The following is an 18,579-nucleotide window of genomic DNA, read 5'->3' as shown; positions in this document are numbered from 1 at the left end:
TCTATACGGAGTAGATAACCAGCCAAAACATGGCAATGAGGGAGATACAAAGAAAGGAGAGTAGATATCTCAGAAAAGAGCTAGTCCCTGATGCGGAGGCCCCAGATCCAGGAAGGAGATCACACTATCCAGGAGTCAATGGAGAACCAAGAGAAGCAGGCTTTGGTGTTCCTGGTGACTGATGTGGTTCACACAACAAGAGCAAGTAAAGAGACATTGGGGAAGGTAGTCTATCTTGGTACTGTTGTTCGTATCTACTGCTCTGGAATTTTCTCTGGCCCTACAGGTGAGAGTGAAACTTCCCCTACAAAACCAGGAGGACATCTTCTGTAGACCCCTTTCCTCCCAGGCAGAAGAATTACATGTTCACCGCTAAAGGTTGTCAAGTTCAGGACACAGAGTGTTTGAGACGCAATGAGCAGAGAGGATGATTTCTGATTGAATAAAGGACACTTTATTGAGTGTTGACGGGGTGCAGGGAGAAGGGCTGGGATGACCCTGGGGGGAGAAAAGATCGTCCTGGAGGTCCTGTGGCTCCAGGCCCCGCTGGGTGGGGGAGGGTGTCGGGGACCTAAGAGCACTGTGAGGGGACCACCTTCTTCTCCACGGTGTTGCCCTCGTGCGTGACCAGGCAGCTGAAGCTGCTGTGAGATTGCCACTTGTCAGGCGACAGGCTCAGGTAGCTGCTGGCCGCGTACTTGTTGTTGCTCTGTTTGGAGGGCTTGGTGGTCTCCACGCCCTGGGTGACGGGGCTGCCGTCTGCCTTCCAGGCCACCGTCACGCCGCTGGGGTAGAAGTCACTGATGAGGCACACCAGGGTGGCCTTGCTGGCGGCGAGTTCCTCAGAGGAGGGCGGGAAGAGCGTGACCGAGGGTGCGGACGTGGGCTGACCTGCGGGGCATGGTGGGGGCAGTGGGTCATTGATTCCATTTCCATTTGCGGGAGACCCTGATGTTAGTGTCTCTAACATCAAGGTTAGAGACACCCACAGGCCTGGGTGTCCAGGCCCAGGGCATGGGCCCCTGTTTAGGGACCAACCTCTGTCTGAGCAATTATTCTCAAGAGGGTGGCTTGCATCTTCCTCCAACTATTTCCCATCCCTCATGGGTAGCTGTCACACTGTACACCTGCCATCTCCTGACTTGAGAACCGTCTGGGCCCTGGCCTGTCACACAGATGTCTGGCCCTCACTCTCTTGGCCTCTTCCTGTGACATTCTGCCTGTCCCCGGAGTGGATGACAAGAACTCTCTGTGGTCTCCTGTGATCTGGTATTTCTGCTCTGGAGGCCTCTGGATCTCTCCTCTGTGGCAATTATATTTACCCAAATGTATCTCTCTCGAAGTCTGTAATGAGCCAAGGACCCCATAAGACCACGGTCTGCCTGAAGGTTCTTGGGTGTCCCCTCTGCCTTGTCCCTTGGTGTTTCCCCTGGCCAATTAGTCAGGTCAGTAGCCTACTGTCCATACTGGCTTCATTTTGTAACTGGTCGTTTCCCATAAGAGCCAGGAGTCTGTCTTTTCCCCACACCCTGTCGTTCCATGACCCTGTTCCAGGCTTCCTGACTGGAGCACCTTGTCCTCCCTGCTCTCTCCTGTCTTGCAGTGTTGCTTGGCTCTCTGCCCATCGAGCGCTGGGTGGCAGCCTGGAGAGGCCGGCGGGAGCCATTCCACCCCTGCAACCATCCTTGGATCCTTGTCCCAGAGCCCTGGGGCCTTCTCAGAACCTCTAACCTGTGTGTCCCCAGCCTAGGACCTGAGGGTGCTGGGTCCCTCGAAAGGCCCCAAATGGTCATCCCCCCCCAATGCTCCCTCTGCCCTCTTCCCTTTAGGATGGCGGACCCCAGTGCCTCCCATTGATAAGAGTGGAGCATCAGGGGCCAGAACAGAGCACACGTAGGACCCAGCACGACCCCGCCAGACAGAGAGAGGAGTTTTTAGTCATCCCAACCATTGTCTGCCTCTCGGGGTGGAGGTAAGGGGCTGGTGATGACCTAAGAAGTAAGCAGGAAAATCCAATGGGGAGAGGAGGAGGTCAGGGTCCCAGAGGTTGGGATCCCAGGTGAAAGCATGACCATGGTTGAGACGAGACACAAAAGACACAAAAGAAAAAGGCAGAAAATCACCCAGACCTCTGGGAGAGCAGGGAAGGAAGGAGGGAGTTGAGGAGACTCACCTAGGACGGTCAGCTGGGTCCCTCCGCCGAACACCGGACACTGTGACACAGGCTCATACAAAAACCCCTCCTGGGAGCTGTGCCCCACCCAGTAGCCCCCCACCTGCAGCTGTGGTGGAGGAAGTAGGGGCATTCCTCTAGGCTGGTGTCTGCTCAGCATGAAGGAGAGACACGACCCCCACCCTAGCAGATGACAGGACCAGTGACCCCATGTGTTCTGCAACAGAATCCTTGGAAACAGTTCTTCCAAAGGAAGCTGATATCTGATCTGCTCTTGGTACTACCATCTCCCGGGAATTGGATTGAGTCTATGGAGGGCCTGTGTAATCTTTTGAATTAGGTTCCATGCAGATGAACAGGACATCCCCTCTCAGCATTTTCAAACAACCCCAATTCTTGGTAACACCATGAGTTGAGGGCAGAGGGTGAACCCTGCTTCTGAAACCTTCCTTTGCAATTAAAAGAAGGTGTGTATGTGTTCATGAGCCATTGGAACGTTCCTATGTCCCCAGCCATCGCGCTAGAAAGCTCAGATTTTTCTTCTTGGGAATGTCCTAGTTAGGGACTGTTTTACATTAAGTCTTGGTTGGTTCTGTAGAGCATGCCAACCTGTGTCCAGATGACCTCGGGAGCAGCTCCAGCCAATCCCTTATCTGGTCTCATGTCGGAAATGGTCTGGTGTGTGACTTCTGCTCTGTTCCTTTCAAAGAGTCTTCAATCCCCACTCCCACTAACTGGAACTAGCATGAGTGACTGATTTCATGCCCCAGTTGGGTAGGCACAGATGAGCTAGAGTGTATCCTCAATCAGCAAGCAGGAGCTTAGAGATCTCCTGGGGTCATGTGTGTGTACCTAGGAGTCTCCCGAGGAGGCTCCCACTGGACTGATGTCCATATGTGAAGCCACATTTCCATCATGCACAAAGGATGACCTTTGTGTGAACCCCTAAACTGATCCATAAGATCTAAGAATTTACCAGGTTATCATGCAGTGATAAATCAGTAGGGGAAGATGGAGGGAACTGACCATCCGTCTATAAAGTGGGGAACATTAGGGAACTATTTACATTTCTTCTTTTCCCTAGATATCAAGGTGTCATTGGGAGAATAAAGAGGAGATCAAGGCACTCCCTTCATGGGCACGTGCTGCCCTGTCCTCATAGGAGAGGGTCAACAGAGAGGAAATACTGCCGCCATGCACCCTTCCCATCAGATGGAGGAGTCACTGAACCTGCAGGTAGTTAATGCTACCTAAAAAGGTCCACTTGACCTTGGCCCTTTGATGCTATTACCAACCATTCTGGGTGGTGGTTTTACAAGTCCAAGCTGGACTTCCTGAAGCCCCTGATGCCAGAAGCCCTTTGCAAGCACAGGAAGCAGACTGAATGGTTTGGGGAGGCTGTGGGTTCATATCCTGGTGGGGGAGTCCCATGATCGGCCGTTCTGCCCTCCCAGCCACTACCTTTTAAGGGAAAGTAGAATGTTTTGGGAGATCTTACTGACCCAAGGGACCAGAAGACAAATCCACCAATGACACTGTCAAATCTTATTCCATAGTCATAAAATGAAAAGGAAATTCCACCAAATAATATTTACAAGATATACACTTAACCAGGGATTCACATACAAATATATGAGGAGTTTCTATAGATCGATAAGAAAACACAAGGAATCAAATGGGAAAATAGGCAAAATTACGACAGGAAAATTCACAGTGAAAATATAATCAGTCAAAAAAATATGGAAGGGAAGAACGCTCACCCACGATCCCATACGCAATTAAACACGAACACATCCTCATTAATACTCATCAGGGATGAGCAAATAAAAAAGGGTCAGCAGTGTCACAGTATTGGGAAGGATGTGAGGAAAGGGCACTGTCATTCACTGCAGTGAATATAAGCTGGGACAGCCTTGCAGAAGGACATTTGGGTAGTATATAAAGAACATTTCAAAAGCCCATTCTCTCTGGTCCAATAATTCCAGTATAGTCATTAGTCCAAAGTAGACACTTAAGTGCACTTCAAGCACACACAACATATGCACACATATGTGGGTATTTCCGTGACAGCATCACTTGTAATTTATATTTTAAATGGAAACAACCTAAATTTCCATTAATAAGGTAATGATTACATACCCTCTGGGTCATCCAAATTTTGAAGTCTTACAAAGCCATTATAAGAACATGGGAGATCCATACAGATTGAGATAGAAAACATCAGTAAAAAACGGTTTAAGAAGCTGGTTGCCGGATAATAAGCAGAGCATGATTTCATTTTTTCCAAATAATGGATGTATAACCAACTAGATGCGTGTGTGTGTGTTTTCAGGGACATACCCACATGGGAGAAGGAATAGAAATATATAGGCCAACCTGACAGTGGTCATCTCTGGACAATGGGTTTTAGGGTAAGATGTGTGGAGAAGGTAAGCAGAAACATTACACTTTTTCTTTAATATACTTCTTTGCTTAGTCTTTGGCTTAAAATCTAATTGATCTGACTATTGGGTATTTACCCTAAAGATACAAATGTAGTGATCCAAAGGGACACATGCACCCGAATGTTTATAGCAGCAATGTCCACAATAGCCAAACTATGGAAAGAACCTAGATGTCCATCAACAGATGAATGGATCAAGAAGATGTGGTATATATACACAATGGAATACTATGCAGCCATCAAAAGAAATGAAATCTTGCCATTTGCAACAACATGGATGGAACTAGAGCGTATCATGCTTAGCGAAATAAGTCAAGCAGAGAAAGACAACTATCATATGATCTCCCTGATATGAGGAAGTGGTGATGCAACATGGAGGCTTAAGTGGGTAGAAGAAGAATAAATGAAACAAGATGGGATTGGGAGGGAGACAAACCATAAGTGACTCTTAATCTCACAAAACAAACTGAGGGTTGCCGGGGGGAGGGGGTTTGGGAGAAGGGGGTGGGATTATGGACATTGGGGAGGGTATGTGATTTGGTGAGTGCTGTGAAGTGTGTAAACCTGGTGATTCACAGACCTGTACCCCTGGGGATAAAAATATATGTTTATAAAAAATAAAAAATTAAAAAAATATATATATACTTCTTTGCTTAATCTTTTATTTTTTTTACAAGTACATGTTACTTTTATATTAAAAATTATTTTAGAAGATAAAAACAAAACATATATCTTCCTGTGAACATTTTCAAAAGTATAGAAAATTAGAAAGCAAAAATTTAAATGAGCTGAAGTCCCATCAGCCAGAGACATACCATTGATATTTTTCTATATTTTCGGACAGTCTTTTGAAAATGTGCACACATTTCAGAAAGAGAAAAAAAAAAAGCCCAATTTCAGAAAGAGAGTTTTGGAGGCTTGTGTAAGATTCCTTATGATGGATGTTCCGAAGGTATTTGGTCACACCCTTTCTGTTGGATATTTAGATTATTTCCAGTTTTCTCCCACCATTAATAATGTTGAGCTAGCCATTCTTTTTTGTAAACCTTTGGTTACATTTCTGATTATTCCTCCCCTACCCTCACCACCCCATGAATTCCTAGCAGTGTAATCACACAATTTAAATATATAGACTTTTAAAAAGTGACCTGCTGCATATTGTTAAGATGGTTATACGTTTTAGACTTTCTATAGACAGTCCATGAGAGTGCCCATTCCTCCCTGGTCAAACTCTGGTACTTGCTAATTTTATAGGAGATCTTGGTACTTGGCCTTTCCTCCCCATCCCCAAGGCGCAAGCTTTGGCCATTATCCATCCTTGGTCCTCTAATCTGGCCTCACACTAGTCTCCTATTCGAAAATAGTTTTCCAAACACGAATCCGACCCTGACAGTCTGCTGCTTAAATCTCTCAACAACTCCCCTGTACTCCAAGATCAAGGACGCACCAAAAAAACACAACGCACAGCACGGTGTGGCGCCTGCTCACCCCTGCTTCGGGCAGGGAGCTCCCTGCTGCGCCTGTGCACCCTGCACGCAGCCCAGGCATCTCCCAGTGCCTTGAGCGCCAGCCTCACGCTTCAGTTTCCGTGCATCTGTCTGATCAGTGTGATCTGTCCCTGTGCCTGTGACCTCTTTGGTTCAGGTCCACCCTCTTTGGGTCCCCAGTCCTGGCTCCTGTAAGTATTTATGAAAAAGTTGCAGAGTGGACATCCTTGGGGGAGACTCAGCCAAGCCCTTGCTCCCCTAACTGCCTTGCAGCCCACCTCTTCTGTTGCACCATTTTGTTTCAACACAGGACACGATGATGGGATCACAGCATTTGGGCCTCGGACTTCTAGTCCCCAGACTGTTTGTGCCTATGCTCTGTGACCTTGGAAAGGTCAATTTACGTCTCTGGACCTCTACCTTCCTCTGCAAGATGGGGATAACAGCAGGATCTAACTTGGGGTACAGAGAGAGATGTTCTGCCTCTAAAATGATTAGTGCCTCTGGGTACATCTTGCTCCTGCCTCCATGTTTCTGCCCTACCCGGAGGACAAGTGTGAGGCAAGGGTGGCACTAGTGCAAAATTTAAGGGGTGCCAAAAATTCAGTCATCAAGATAAATCGTATTTTTATGCAATATTAAAAGCTAAAAATCAATGCAAAAAAAAAATCCGTGGAGGACAAATATCAGCACTTTAAATACAACCAGTCTCTGCCCAAGCTCCTTCTCTCTGGCTGATTCTTCCTTCACTCCATTCTTCCCCTCACTGCTGCTCTCCTCTTTGGATGCCCACTCCTGGCTCCCACCTCAGGGAGATCCACATATTCCCACCATAACTCTTTTGGCTCCTTACCTGTCTCATAGGCTTCGGAAGCTGGACAAGCTCCTTTCTGCTGGGGCTGTGCTTGGTGGTGCTGCATTGGGGACAGCAGGACTTGGGTGCCCATGGCCAGGCTTTGCAGCAGTAGGGGCCAGCGCTGCCTGGGTCAGGGCTTTGTCCCCCCAGGGGCCATCACAGCCCTCTTGGCCTGTCTTGGGCCTCATCTGCCCTCAGGCTGGAAGCTTGGTTTGAACTTGCTGGAGAGGGGCCACTAGTCCCTCTTGCTGACAGCAGCCTTCCCAGTGTTCCTGGCCCACATGACCCTGTCTTCTGCCTGGGCCTTCTCTGGTCCCTACACCCAGTGCCCAGCCCTCTCCAGGGCTCATGGCTGTTACCCCTGGGGAACTCCCTCAGAGTGAAATCCGCCAACTGCCCTGCTGTGGTCACATACTGGGCTCCACCTCCTCCCATTGAAGTCCGCCCACAGTCCCTGCTCCTGGGGCCCTGGGTGGGGCCTACCTGACCTACCTTATTTCCCTCTTCCCCAGGGGTGTCCCAGATCTAAGGAGCATCTCCCTGGGGCTTGAAGGGGCCACAGGGAGCAGCTGAGTGCCCATGGATCAAGAATCACCAAGGCCTGATTCACTGAGGTGGAACTGGGGCTAGGAATTCTCTTCTGACAAGTCCCCCAGGCTGGGTCCCTTCATACTCCAGTTCCTTGGCAGGTTTGGTCAAGAATGGCTGTTTCGCCTTTGGTCATCTCAGCCAGACAAGGGCCTTGCAGAGAGTGATTCTATATCCCTCACTCAAAGAGTAACATCAGGCTCAAGAATGTTGAAGCCTTCCAGACTTAGGTCTCTCTGGACCTCAGTTTCCTCATCTGTAAAATGGACAGATTTTAGATTTTAGATTATGATTTAGATTTAGATTATTATGCAGCAGGGCAGTCATGAAGATGAATGAGATCATGTGACTGCTAAGCCCAGATGTAGCAGGTGTTGACTGAATGCCCCTCAGATTTGGGCTTTAGAACAACCGTTGGCATGTTGTGGGGGCAAGTGTGCCTGCTTCACAGGTGAAAAAAGTAAAGTCCATTGGAAGTGAATGCAGGAGCCAAGTCATTCTGGGAGTGGGCTGCAGAGTGATTGAGAATCTAGGAGTGAGCTTGTCCCCTGCACTTCAGCCTTCTGTCCATCTAGAAGGCTCATGCTTTGCTTACAAGGGAGCCAAGATATAGGCTCTGTTGGGCAGGGGTGCAGGAGGGATGGGTCGCACGGGTGCTTTGGGTTGGAGTCCGTTGGAAAGCCCAGGAATATAAAACCTAATGCAATGAGACTGATGCAGGAAACGGGGCCAACTGGTGGCTCAGCTGAGATTGTCTTGCCCATTTGAGGATGAGGAAATTGATGTTCAAGCAGACGTCTGGCCCTGGCATGGCTCCAGAACATGCTTTGTTGATGATGATTCCACTCTCTGGGTCTGGTGAAGTCACACAGCTCAGTGTAGAGCAGGTGACAGGATCCCGCCTGTCACCCAGCACCTCCTATCTTGCTTTCCAGTTGCCTTTTCTGCTGCAAGGTCTTTCATACACCTGCTCAAATCTGGGTTTGCAGCTTCTCATTTCTATGTCAGCAGCTCTAAAAGAGGCCTCCCAGGGCCTGCCTAAGTGACTTTCCTGGGAGATCCCTTTAATAGTTGTCTGGCCCATGTTTTGAGTCAAGCACACCTTAATTTTCCTGCTACATTTGGCCAAGATTGTCCTTTCCATGGGATGAAGGCCATGCTTCTGACCTTGGCACCATGAGGGCTGGGGAAGGGTGGGCTTCAGTGGTCCAGGCTGAAGCTGTTCCCTTCCAGCATCCCTGTGTGGGTGTGAAACTCACTTGCTACCTAAGGCCCAGAAGTTGTGGTCCTCCAGGGGACAGCCCCAAGTCTTGGAAAGAAAAAGGGGCTTTCCCTAAAGGCAGCATCTCAGCTGTGCCCACCCCTGCACCTGCCACAGCGTCTGGGCAGCCACCGTCACAGACCACATCCTATTGTGGTGGCTGTGGTCAGAAATCTGGGCCTGGGCTGTTTCCTGGAGGACTCTTGAGGGATGAGCTGGTCTTCCCAGCTGGTGCAGCTGCAACTCTGGTCCACTCAAGCCTGCCCCTCACATCGTCCCTGGATTGAGAAGTGTCAAGGGCTGGATTCACATTGGGCCAGAGGAGTTCAGGTATGGCTGTCCTGGTGGGCTCCCTGCTGAGGGTCCCTGGCTCCTCTGTCCTCTGTCCCAGCCCTCCTCTCATGGAGTGGAAGGGTTGTGCCCCTGTCCAGTCATGTCAGCCCTGCTTCCCATGTCAGAGGGTTCCCCTGCCTCCTGCTGATCAGTCTCCTGCCCACTCTCTATTCCACAGACCTCAGAGACTGCCTGCGACCAGGTCTCCTCAGCTCCTTGCTCCCTTCCACGCCAAACTAAAGTTGGCTGGGCCTTTTCATCTCACTATTTTTCTGGTGTGTGTGTGTGTGTGTGTGTGTGTGTGTGTGTGTGTGACAAAGTGTCTGTCCAGGGATGTGACAAGTGTTCTGGAATCTCTCAGAATCCTCAGAGTCAGGATCTGGCTCTGCAGCTCCTGAGCCCCCCTCCAAGGGGTCTCCAGGAACCCTGAAGACCTCCCCACCTCTGCTGATCCGGAGGGGCAGTCTCTCCCCACCCCCAGCTTTCCTCCAGCAAATGGAAAGGGAATTCTACTGCTTCTCTAGATGTCACAGACTCACCATGGTGGGGACCTTCTAGATCCTTCAACTGATGAAGAAACTGCAGCACAGAGAGGGAGAGTTTCTTTCCAAGACACACAACAACCCGGTGTAAACATGATGTTCTGGAACTTACCAGTACTATTCTGAGAACGGGGAGGACCATCCTTTTTCTTTCTTTCTTTCTTTCTTTCTTTCTTTCTTTCTTTCTTTCTTTCGTCTCTGTCTCTCTCTTTATTTATTTATTTCTCACATGAGGTGGGGCCAACCTGGAACTGAAGGGTGGGGATGCTTCAAAACATTTCGGGGCTTTAACCTTTAAGGCTCCCAATCTAGTCGCCTGGAGTGCAGCCCCAAGAGGACAGTCCAATAGGGGGCAGCAGAGACCAGCAGTAGAAGGAGGCTAAACCCTACAAAGAGCTGGAGTCGGGAGGGGTTGGTGGGGGAGGCCACGGAAGGGTTCCAGCAGTGGGGCAGGTGGGAGGGTGCAGAGGCTGGACTCTGGTTCTTCAACTTCCCTGACGCCCACCTCACCCCTGGAACCATCACCTGGGGGTGGGGTGGGGAGGCGAGTGAATCGAGTCAGTCCAGTGTAGGGCGGGATACTGACCTGACTTACAGTTTTGCATGGAGTTTTTCTGCATTCATTATGATTTTAAAAAAACTGCATTAGATACTATTTATCTTGATTACTGAGTTTTGGGGTCCTCCCTTAAATTTTACACGCAACGACAGTGTCTTACTCTGCTCACACTAATCCTGGCTGTGTCCAGAACTCTGAGAAACCTGTCGAGGGAGTGGGGTTAAGCGGAGGGCGGGGTTCTGGAGTGGGTGTGGCCAGCGGCCTGAGGTTCCTGCCTCAGCTGACCAGGTGGGTTGATATTTATGCATAGCGAATCCCAGTTTTCCAGGCCCTTTCCAAAGTCGGATTGATACCTGGGAGCATGGTGAGGACCTGCATGGCAGGTGGTGGCTTTGTAACAGCCACAGCTCTTTCAACTGTCTACCAGCAACAATCATCCTGGCAGGTCCTCATGGGGACAAGGCACCTCCTTAGAGAGTGGTACCATCTCCTTTATTACATTCATAGAAAGCACTCCATCCTGATGGCTACCAATACTAATGTAATTTATATCTGATTCTGATGTCATTATTCTCCAAAGCTCACACACCCTCATATCTATTTATAAATCTGTGTGGCACAACATAGTAACTGTTGCATTGTATGTTGCAAACTTAATATGGACAAATAGCCTAGCCACCAACCTAGTTCATAAAAAGTTATTATAAAATGGATAATCACATAATATCAACATCATTTTATTGCTTGACCATGTCTCCAGACACATTTTTTGATTTTCAATGATTTTATAATATTCCCTCAAATACCCACCCAGATGTTTACATGTGTTGACAAATACAGCCAGATGATTACTAACAGAAGCACATCTGAATACTATCTTTGACAGTGAGGACTGGATTTGCCATTTAGATAACACAGTGGGGCTTTTCCTGGATTGAATGGTTCAAGTCGGCACCACCAAGTTTTGAAGGAAAAATATACCTGCAGCACATGAGAAGATGAAAGCATGTTTCTCAAAAAAAAAAAAAAAGGAAAAAAAAATACTGTGTTTGCAAAGATGCAAGACAATTACAGATTTTAATTTTTTTCCCCCAGTCTTTTAAACTCTATCATGCACAAGAGGTCTCTCAGTAACTTCCAGTCAAGTTTCTTGGTGCGTGTCCCTGATGTGAACCTGGGAAAGTGGACGACAAATGGCTAGGTGACACCTCTGTGCAGGGAGCTGATTCTGGGATGGAGACAGACGGCAGGAGGTTTATAGAGAATGCTTGGGACCAACCCATGTGCAAGGGATGGGTGCGAAGCAGAATGGGCAGAGGAAGGAATCAGCTATAGTGGAGCTTTGCTGTTGGGATGGTCCTTCTCAGCTTCCCCAAGTGGGCTGAGAGGATTGGTCTTCACACCTTCACACTCATCAGCTTTCAGAGGCCAGCTGTTCAGGGCAGGAACATGGCTCAGCTCTGGGTGGCTCTCTTCATCAAGGGAGCTGACAGATGAGGGCAGGGCTGTTTGCAGGCGTCTCTAGCAGATGGGGTAATAAACCCTTCATTCCAGAAAGGGTCAAGTGGTGGATCAAACTGTCTACCAGTTCAAATCCTCTCAAAGGCAGGTGGTTTCTAATTCTTTGCTTTCAGCAAAATTAAAAGTATTTGAGATAGAGCTGCAAGCTAATAGACAATTGAAAAAAATAATTTTTGACCATCAACCACTAATGATTTTTGGCATATAATTAGGAAGAAGCTCAGTTCTGTGAGTGAAATTCTATTACAAAAGTTCTGTTTATGAGGTGAAGGTTTCTTTGAGTTTCATATAAAAATGAAAGCCAGAACAGAATAGATGCAGGGCCTTGCTTCATTCTGGCAGGATCTCATATTCATCAGTGGATTCACAAATTGACACTACTTAATGATTATCTGTGTAAATTTTAGTATGTTTTTGTTGTTTCAATTACATACTGCTATGAATAATTAAGATGCCAACTCGGTGTGGCAGAAAATACTTTTAACACTCAAAGTCACAGGCTGTGAAACTGAATTTTAGAATGTAAACTTAATGTATATTTTTAGGACAGAAATGCATGACAGGATAATGAATAAAATGAGGACAGGATCCTGTCTAAATGCATGACAGGTGTAAAAATGTATGAGCAGGTCAAATTCAATGCAGGGTATGGAGTGAAAACAAAGTTCAAGATGAGGGAAGAAAAAGATGGAAAATTTCCAAATGTTAAAGAAGAATTTTCAAAAAGAGTGGATGTCCAATCATGATGATACTCACTTACATTCTCTCTCTACATATAGAAGAACATTGAGAACATTTTATAAACTTATGGTCAAAACCTTACAGGTCTACTTACAAAGCAGCAGGGAGCTTGAACCCCGATTCTTGGAGAATGGGTGGGCCATGCTGCCGAGGGTTCAGCTGCAGGCCCTGTCCCCCTCCCCCAAGGAGGCTCTTCTCTAATGCATAAATGTCCTGGGTCTCAGCGCAGGGTGATCACATAAATCAACAAGCAGGATTGCCGTGAGCTGGAAGCCAGCTTGTAGCTGTGTCCTTCCCTTCCAGTATTTTTTTTTTAAATTTTAACAAGATTTTATTTATTTATTTGCCAGAGAGATAGAGAGAAAGAGAGAGAGAGTGCACAAATAATCTGAGGGGCAGGCAGAGGGAGAGGGAGAAGCAGGCTCTCCACTGAGCAGGGAGCCCGATGTGGGGCTCGATCCCAGGACCCTGGGATCATGACCTGAGCCGAAGGCAGTTGCTTAACCGACTGAGCCACCCAGGCACCCCTCCTTCCAGTATCCTGACTCCTCTGATCAGTCCTGAGGGAAGCGAGCGAGGAGCTAAACCTGGAGAGGGAACAAAGCAGTCCCAGGGATCAGCTAGTAGGGGGACGTCTGGACCCACAGGGCGCTGATGACAGCCTCTATGACTCAAAACAGGCCCATACCTGCCATTTCTCAGCAGGGTAAATAGAGACCCTGAGAGGGCAAAGAACCTGCTGGAGTCTCCCAACCCTGGAGGGTCGGAGCTGGGACCAGAGAGGATGCCTGGCCCTCAGGCCTGTAGCTGCTCAGACAGCTGGTGACAGTGTCAGGTCTGGTTAGGAGGGTTTGTGGCTCACTTCCCCATCTGCCTGCGTCACCGTGAGCATTACCACTGTCCCACACCTGACAGTAATAGTCAGCCTCATCCTCAGCCTGGGCACCGCTGATGGTCAGGGTGGCCGTGTTCCCCGAGTTCGTTCCTGAGAATCGCTCAGGGATCCCTGAGGGCCGGTTGCTATCACCATAGATAATTAGCAGAGGGGCCTGGCTTGGCTTCTGCTGGTACCAGTAAGCATATTTACTACCAATGTTGTCTCCCCGACACGTGATCCTGGCCGTCTGTCCCAGGTTCACTGACACCGAGGAGTCCTGAGTCAGCTCATAAGCGACTGTGGAACCTGCAAGAGAGGACATGAGATGTGGGCTCCCAGCTGAGGGGACTCTGCTTTCTTGGCCTGGACTGAGCTCCAGGGGTTCTCTTGGCCCCCAGAGTTACTCCTTCCCAGCAATCTCAGCCCAAGGGACCCAGAGCCTTGGATAGAGCCTTTGAACCAATGTGAGCCCCCAGACCCTTTCTCTGGGTAGGTGAGTTCCTTAGAGCTCACACAGAGCCAGTAAGTACAGTAGCGGGTTTCTCCTGTCTAGCCCCTCATCCTGCAGCAGGATTCAGTAGGGGATTCTGTCCCCTACTGGATCCCAGTGAGCCTGGGCACAGCACCTGTGCAGTGAGCAAGAAGGCTGAGGAGGAGAGGGGTCCAGACCATGATGGAGGCACCCTGATTCTGCTCCCAAGGCCCAAGGCTGGGCAAAGTTCCTCCCAGGCCTTTCTTATCCCCTTGCAGGACAGACCTGCTGGTTATGCAAATCAGCCAGGCCTCAGGGGCTGCTGCTGAGGAGCTTTGTGGTTGCAGAAAGGGAAGGGCTCAGCCCCAAGGGGCGTAGACTGGATTCCCTCAGCTCAGGGAATCCCTCTTGTTGTTGCGGAGTCTGGGGCTGCAACTCCAGTTTTAGGCTGTGCCCTGGCATAGCTCCTGGGCTATTCTGATTGGAGAAGCAGAATCTGTTTTCCAGGGAACCTAAGTCCTGCTCACAGAATCCTTCTGGATCCTGTCATCAAGGTGGCCAGAGTCATGGTGGTGATGCTGAGATTGTTCTGGACCCCCAGAACAATCTTTCTCTTCCCTTTGTTCCATTCTGTCTCAGGGGGCAGGTGGTTAATATCACCCAGGACTTGTAAGTGTCTCATCCATCCTTGTGTTGTGGTAGGGGCTGCATGCTGGTCCGCTCCCAGCTCCACCTTCAGAACATTCCATGCTGTGTCTCCTCTGACACTCCCAGGCCCCAATGCAGTGACCTTCCTCATTCCCACTCCAGGAAAACCCTGCATGCTTAGACAGGGGCAGTGTCCTGTCACAGTTTGTGAGCTGTGAACATCAGAATCTGAGTAAAGTTCCTCTCTTGCCAGGGGCACATGGGGCTGTCTGCTCCTGGACAGGTGGTGGTGCCAATTTCTCGGTATCTCCTATGTACCCTGGCTAGGGCAGAGACACATTATGTGCTCAAAAGATATGACTTGAGTATAAGAGAATGAAATTTGGTAGTAAATTCCAAGAATGCTTCATGCGAAATTAAAATTACATTTTTAATTCCAGTTGCTAGCAAAAATTCATTAAGTAGTAAAAATTGTTATAATTTATGAGGTTGAGTAATGGTTATTGGATCCTTGGAGTGGAAAAAGAAAAAGGAAAATAATTGGCACCAGCCTCCTGGAGACAGAGTGGGAAAGGAGGAACTCCTTGTAGTAGGACAAGGAAGCTCTCAGAGCACAGAGGAGGGGTGGGAGAGGGAGGTGTGCCTTCAGTGGGAGGGGTGTTTATAGAGTTTTGAGAGCTTCCACACCACTGAGGGGTGGGTAAGAGATCGAAGTGCCAAATCTGTGCCAGATAAATGGGTAATTACTGCAAGATCTGGATCAGCATAAGAAGGAGCCAAAAGATTTTGTACATTGGTGTCAGACATGATACTCAACAAGGAAGACAGCTTTCCCTTCAGATTTCAGGTCACGGTAACTAACACCCCCTGCAGGTTAGAACCCCTGATGCCAGGCCCACTCCTTCACCAGGTGGCTAGCCAGGTGATCTCTGCTGCCCCCTGGGCTGTGGCAAAAACACAGGTCATTCACGCCATGTCAGGATGCTGTATACACTTTCAGCTGGTTATATGTTAGATGTAGGTGGTATTGCTTCTCTCTGGGTTAGGATTCATGGGTCTAAGAATCGGGGTGGAAATGGGAATGGCAGCACTCACTCTTACCCCCAGTGGGCCACCAGCAAAATGTTCCCTTCTCATCCCTGGCACTTTGCTCTCTGACTGACTGCCGCACTTGCTGGTTGAGACAGCTCTGTGGCCCTTCCTGGCTCCTCCTTGTAATGAGGCACCAGAAAAGTAGGGGACACTGGCTGCCGTGACTCATGGTGACTATCATGGGGGACTTGGGTATCTACTACCCATTTGGGGTTGGCAGGTAGGTGTATAGATTCAGAAGGTCCCCTAATACCCCCTGGGACTGTGATTACAGTCATATATTCACCACAATCCAATGCAGCAGATCTAATAATGGACAAATCTTCCAGAATGAAGGTTTGGTTGTCCCAACTGGCAGAGTTGATGACTAGCTCAGGTCTTTGCTGAGGGAGGGGGAATATAGGGTGGGCAGGTCCCTGCTTGACCATAGGTAGTGAAGAAATGAGCAGGATACAAGGGCAAGTATTTCTTCCTCATTCCATGAATATGTTTGGATATATATTAACCATATGCTTTTGTTTTATTCTCCTGTCTTATCCCATTATTGTCTAACAACAGATGTGTTAATAGTTAATTTTATATCTCAATATAGAAATTAGAGGAAGTCAGATCAGCTGGGACAAAAACAATCATCACTACAGACAATTAGTATATTTTGATTCCTCTTGTGGGGAAAGGGTGAGTGTGTTTAACATTTTTCATTGGATGGATTCATCATATTAGGTGGAAGAAAAGTTACCAATATTTTCTTCATTTAGAGCCTGTGGTTAGCCTGAGTTGGGTTGATTTCATGTGAATGAGGGGTGGACTGGGATGGCTTATTAAGTGTCAACATTGACAAGCTGATTGTATCCACAGAATTGTCTGTCCATATTTCTGGGTAGGATGGAGGTAGAGAGATTCCTGTGCAAGATGTGGTGGGAGTAGAAGCGAGGCAGCAGCCATCAGGGGTCTCATTCCTGTGATTGAGTCTCATCTGGCCACTCTGGAGGAGGGGACAACTCTCCCAATTGTCCTCATTCACCATCAGGATAGATGTGACTCTCCAACTGTCTGTCAGAACCCAGAGCACCTAGTGTGTCTGCACCTTTTTCATTGTTTAAAAACACAGGGAATGAACTGATCTGTTGGGGATTTTGACACATGTAATGGGGTTTAGAGGGACAAACCAGAGCTTTGCAGGTAAAAATAGCCTTCTCAGATCCCTGAGAACCCTTTTGGAGGTGCCAGCTTTCCTGCATTGGGTTCCTGGAAGCAAACTCCTGGAGAAGTGCACTGGGGAGGTCAGCCTGGGCAGAAGCAGAAGGGACCCACAGCGAGCCATCAAATGAGGTCTCCTCCCTGCAGGGACCTCTCAACCATTCAGGACATCTGAACCTGAGGAAGGGTCTTGAGATCTTGGACTCAGGCCATCGTTCAAGAGAATCTCTCTGAGAAGGATCAGAAACCTGGAGGGAAGCCACCTTCTGAACCAAGAGCACTTCCAAGCAAGGAGCTTCCCTGTGAGCTGCCAGGGGCCTCAGACAAAATGGGGGCGTGTATGAGCCGAGAAGAGGGGTGGCCTCAGTGGGTAATGCACTGGTCTGCTCCACTCAGAATCCCCAGCTGCCATGCCAGCAGGGATTCAGGAGCTCAGCTGAGCTGGAAAATTCCAGACTCTAAAATCCTGGTCAGTGAAGGGGTGGCCCATGGCCACCACATGGAAATGCACGGTTAATGACCATGGATGGAGGTTCTTTCAGCTTGTCCTTCCACCCAGGCCCTCCAATTCCAAACACACTCAGGCCCAGACAATCTCAGGAGCCCCAGATCAACCCTGATATACCCTGTACAGGTACTGCCTGAAGGGTGGGGTGGCTAGTGAGGTCTGGGGACCTTGGGTGTGGGGACCTAGGTCAGAGCTGCTCACTGCTCTGTGCACAGGCCTCCTGGGGATAGAGGAGAGTGTGACACAGATGGGGAAGGGGTTGTGTCTCACTTCCCTGTCTGCCTGTGTCACCGTGAGCAGTACCAGTTTCCTCTGATGACTGACAGTAATAATCAGCCCATCCTTGGCCCGGGCCCCGCTGATGATCAGGGTGTGTGTGTTCCCTGAACTGGAGCCAGAGAATCGGTCAGGGATCCCTGAGGGCCGTTCAGTGTCCTTATAAATGACCAGCTTGGGTGTTGCGCCTGGCTTTTGCTGGTACCATTGTGTATAGTATTCGTTCAGTGCTTCTCCAGAGCAGGTGATAGTAGCCGTCTGTCCCAGGGACATGGACACCGAGGGAGGCTGAACCAGAGCACTGGAGGCCATGGAGCCTGAAAAGACAGAAGAGGAGAGGTTGGTGTGAGGTTCAGGGGCTCCTCCTAGGGAGCCAATCTTGAACCTGTGCTGGTCTGAGCTCAGGGTTCACTTCAGATGCAACTCAATTCTTTGGGGGACTGAGCATGTGGCAGCCCTGGGGGCAGCACCTGTGCAGAGAGTGAGGATGGGGAGCAGAAGAGGGGTGAAGGCCATGGTGGATGTGCCCAGAGCTCTGCCTCCTAAGACCCACAAACCTGCTGGGCTCTACCCCAGGCTCTTTAATTCCCTTCCAGGCTCTTGGGACTGTGATTGTTAGTACTTATGCAAATTTCCTCCATTTCTGCGCTCCTACATGATAAACCAGTGGTGAGATCAGAACATGTGACTGAGGAGGCAGAGGGGAGCCCCTAGATTCCTCCAGCCAACTCTCAGTTCAGACCATCAGCCTTTGTCTGCAGGGCCTGGGATCATAGACCCATAGACTTTCTGGGGATCAGACCACATAACTAACTCCCTGTGCCCACCCTGCTGGCCATCTGTCCTTGGCTCCCTCTGTGGTCTTTCTCCCTCTGTGGTCCCTGGCCGTGGGGCTGGGCTGGGCCCTCTGAGAGTACAGACAATAACTGATATAGGGAGGGTGGTCCTGTGGCCTCATTACATTCCTTATCCTCCTGTGTGGTGTCCCCTGTTTCCACAGAA

The 18,579-nt window shown here is 49.1% G+C and overlaps 1 gene segment (V, D, J or C); it reads right to left on the bottom strand.

Moving 5' to 3' along the window:
- Positions 1 to 431: 431 nt before the first annotated feature.
- Positions 432 to 18,579, bottom strand: part of LOC132023362 (probable non-functional immunoglobulin lambda variable 11-55) — a 1,024,259-nt gene continuing 1,006,111 nt past the window's right edge. The window contains 2 exon segments of the V gene segment in view: positions 432 to 891; positions 2,174 to 2,211. Coding sequence covers positions 572 to 891; positions 2,174 to 2,211 — 358 coding nt within the window.

Source organism: Mustela nigripes, chromosome 8 (genome assembly GCF_022355385.1).
Source record: "Mustela nigripes isolate SB6536 chromosome 8, MUSNIG.SB6536, whole genome shotgun sequence".
NCBI classification, from domain to species: Eukaryota; Metazoa; Chordata; class Mammalia; order Carnivora; family Mustelidae; genus Mustela; species Mustela nigripes.
This window is presented reverse-complemented; position numbering and strand designations above follow the sequence as displayed.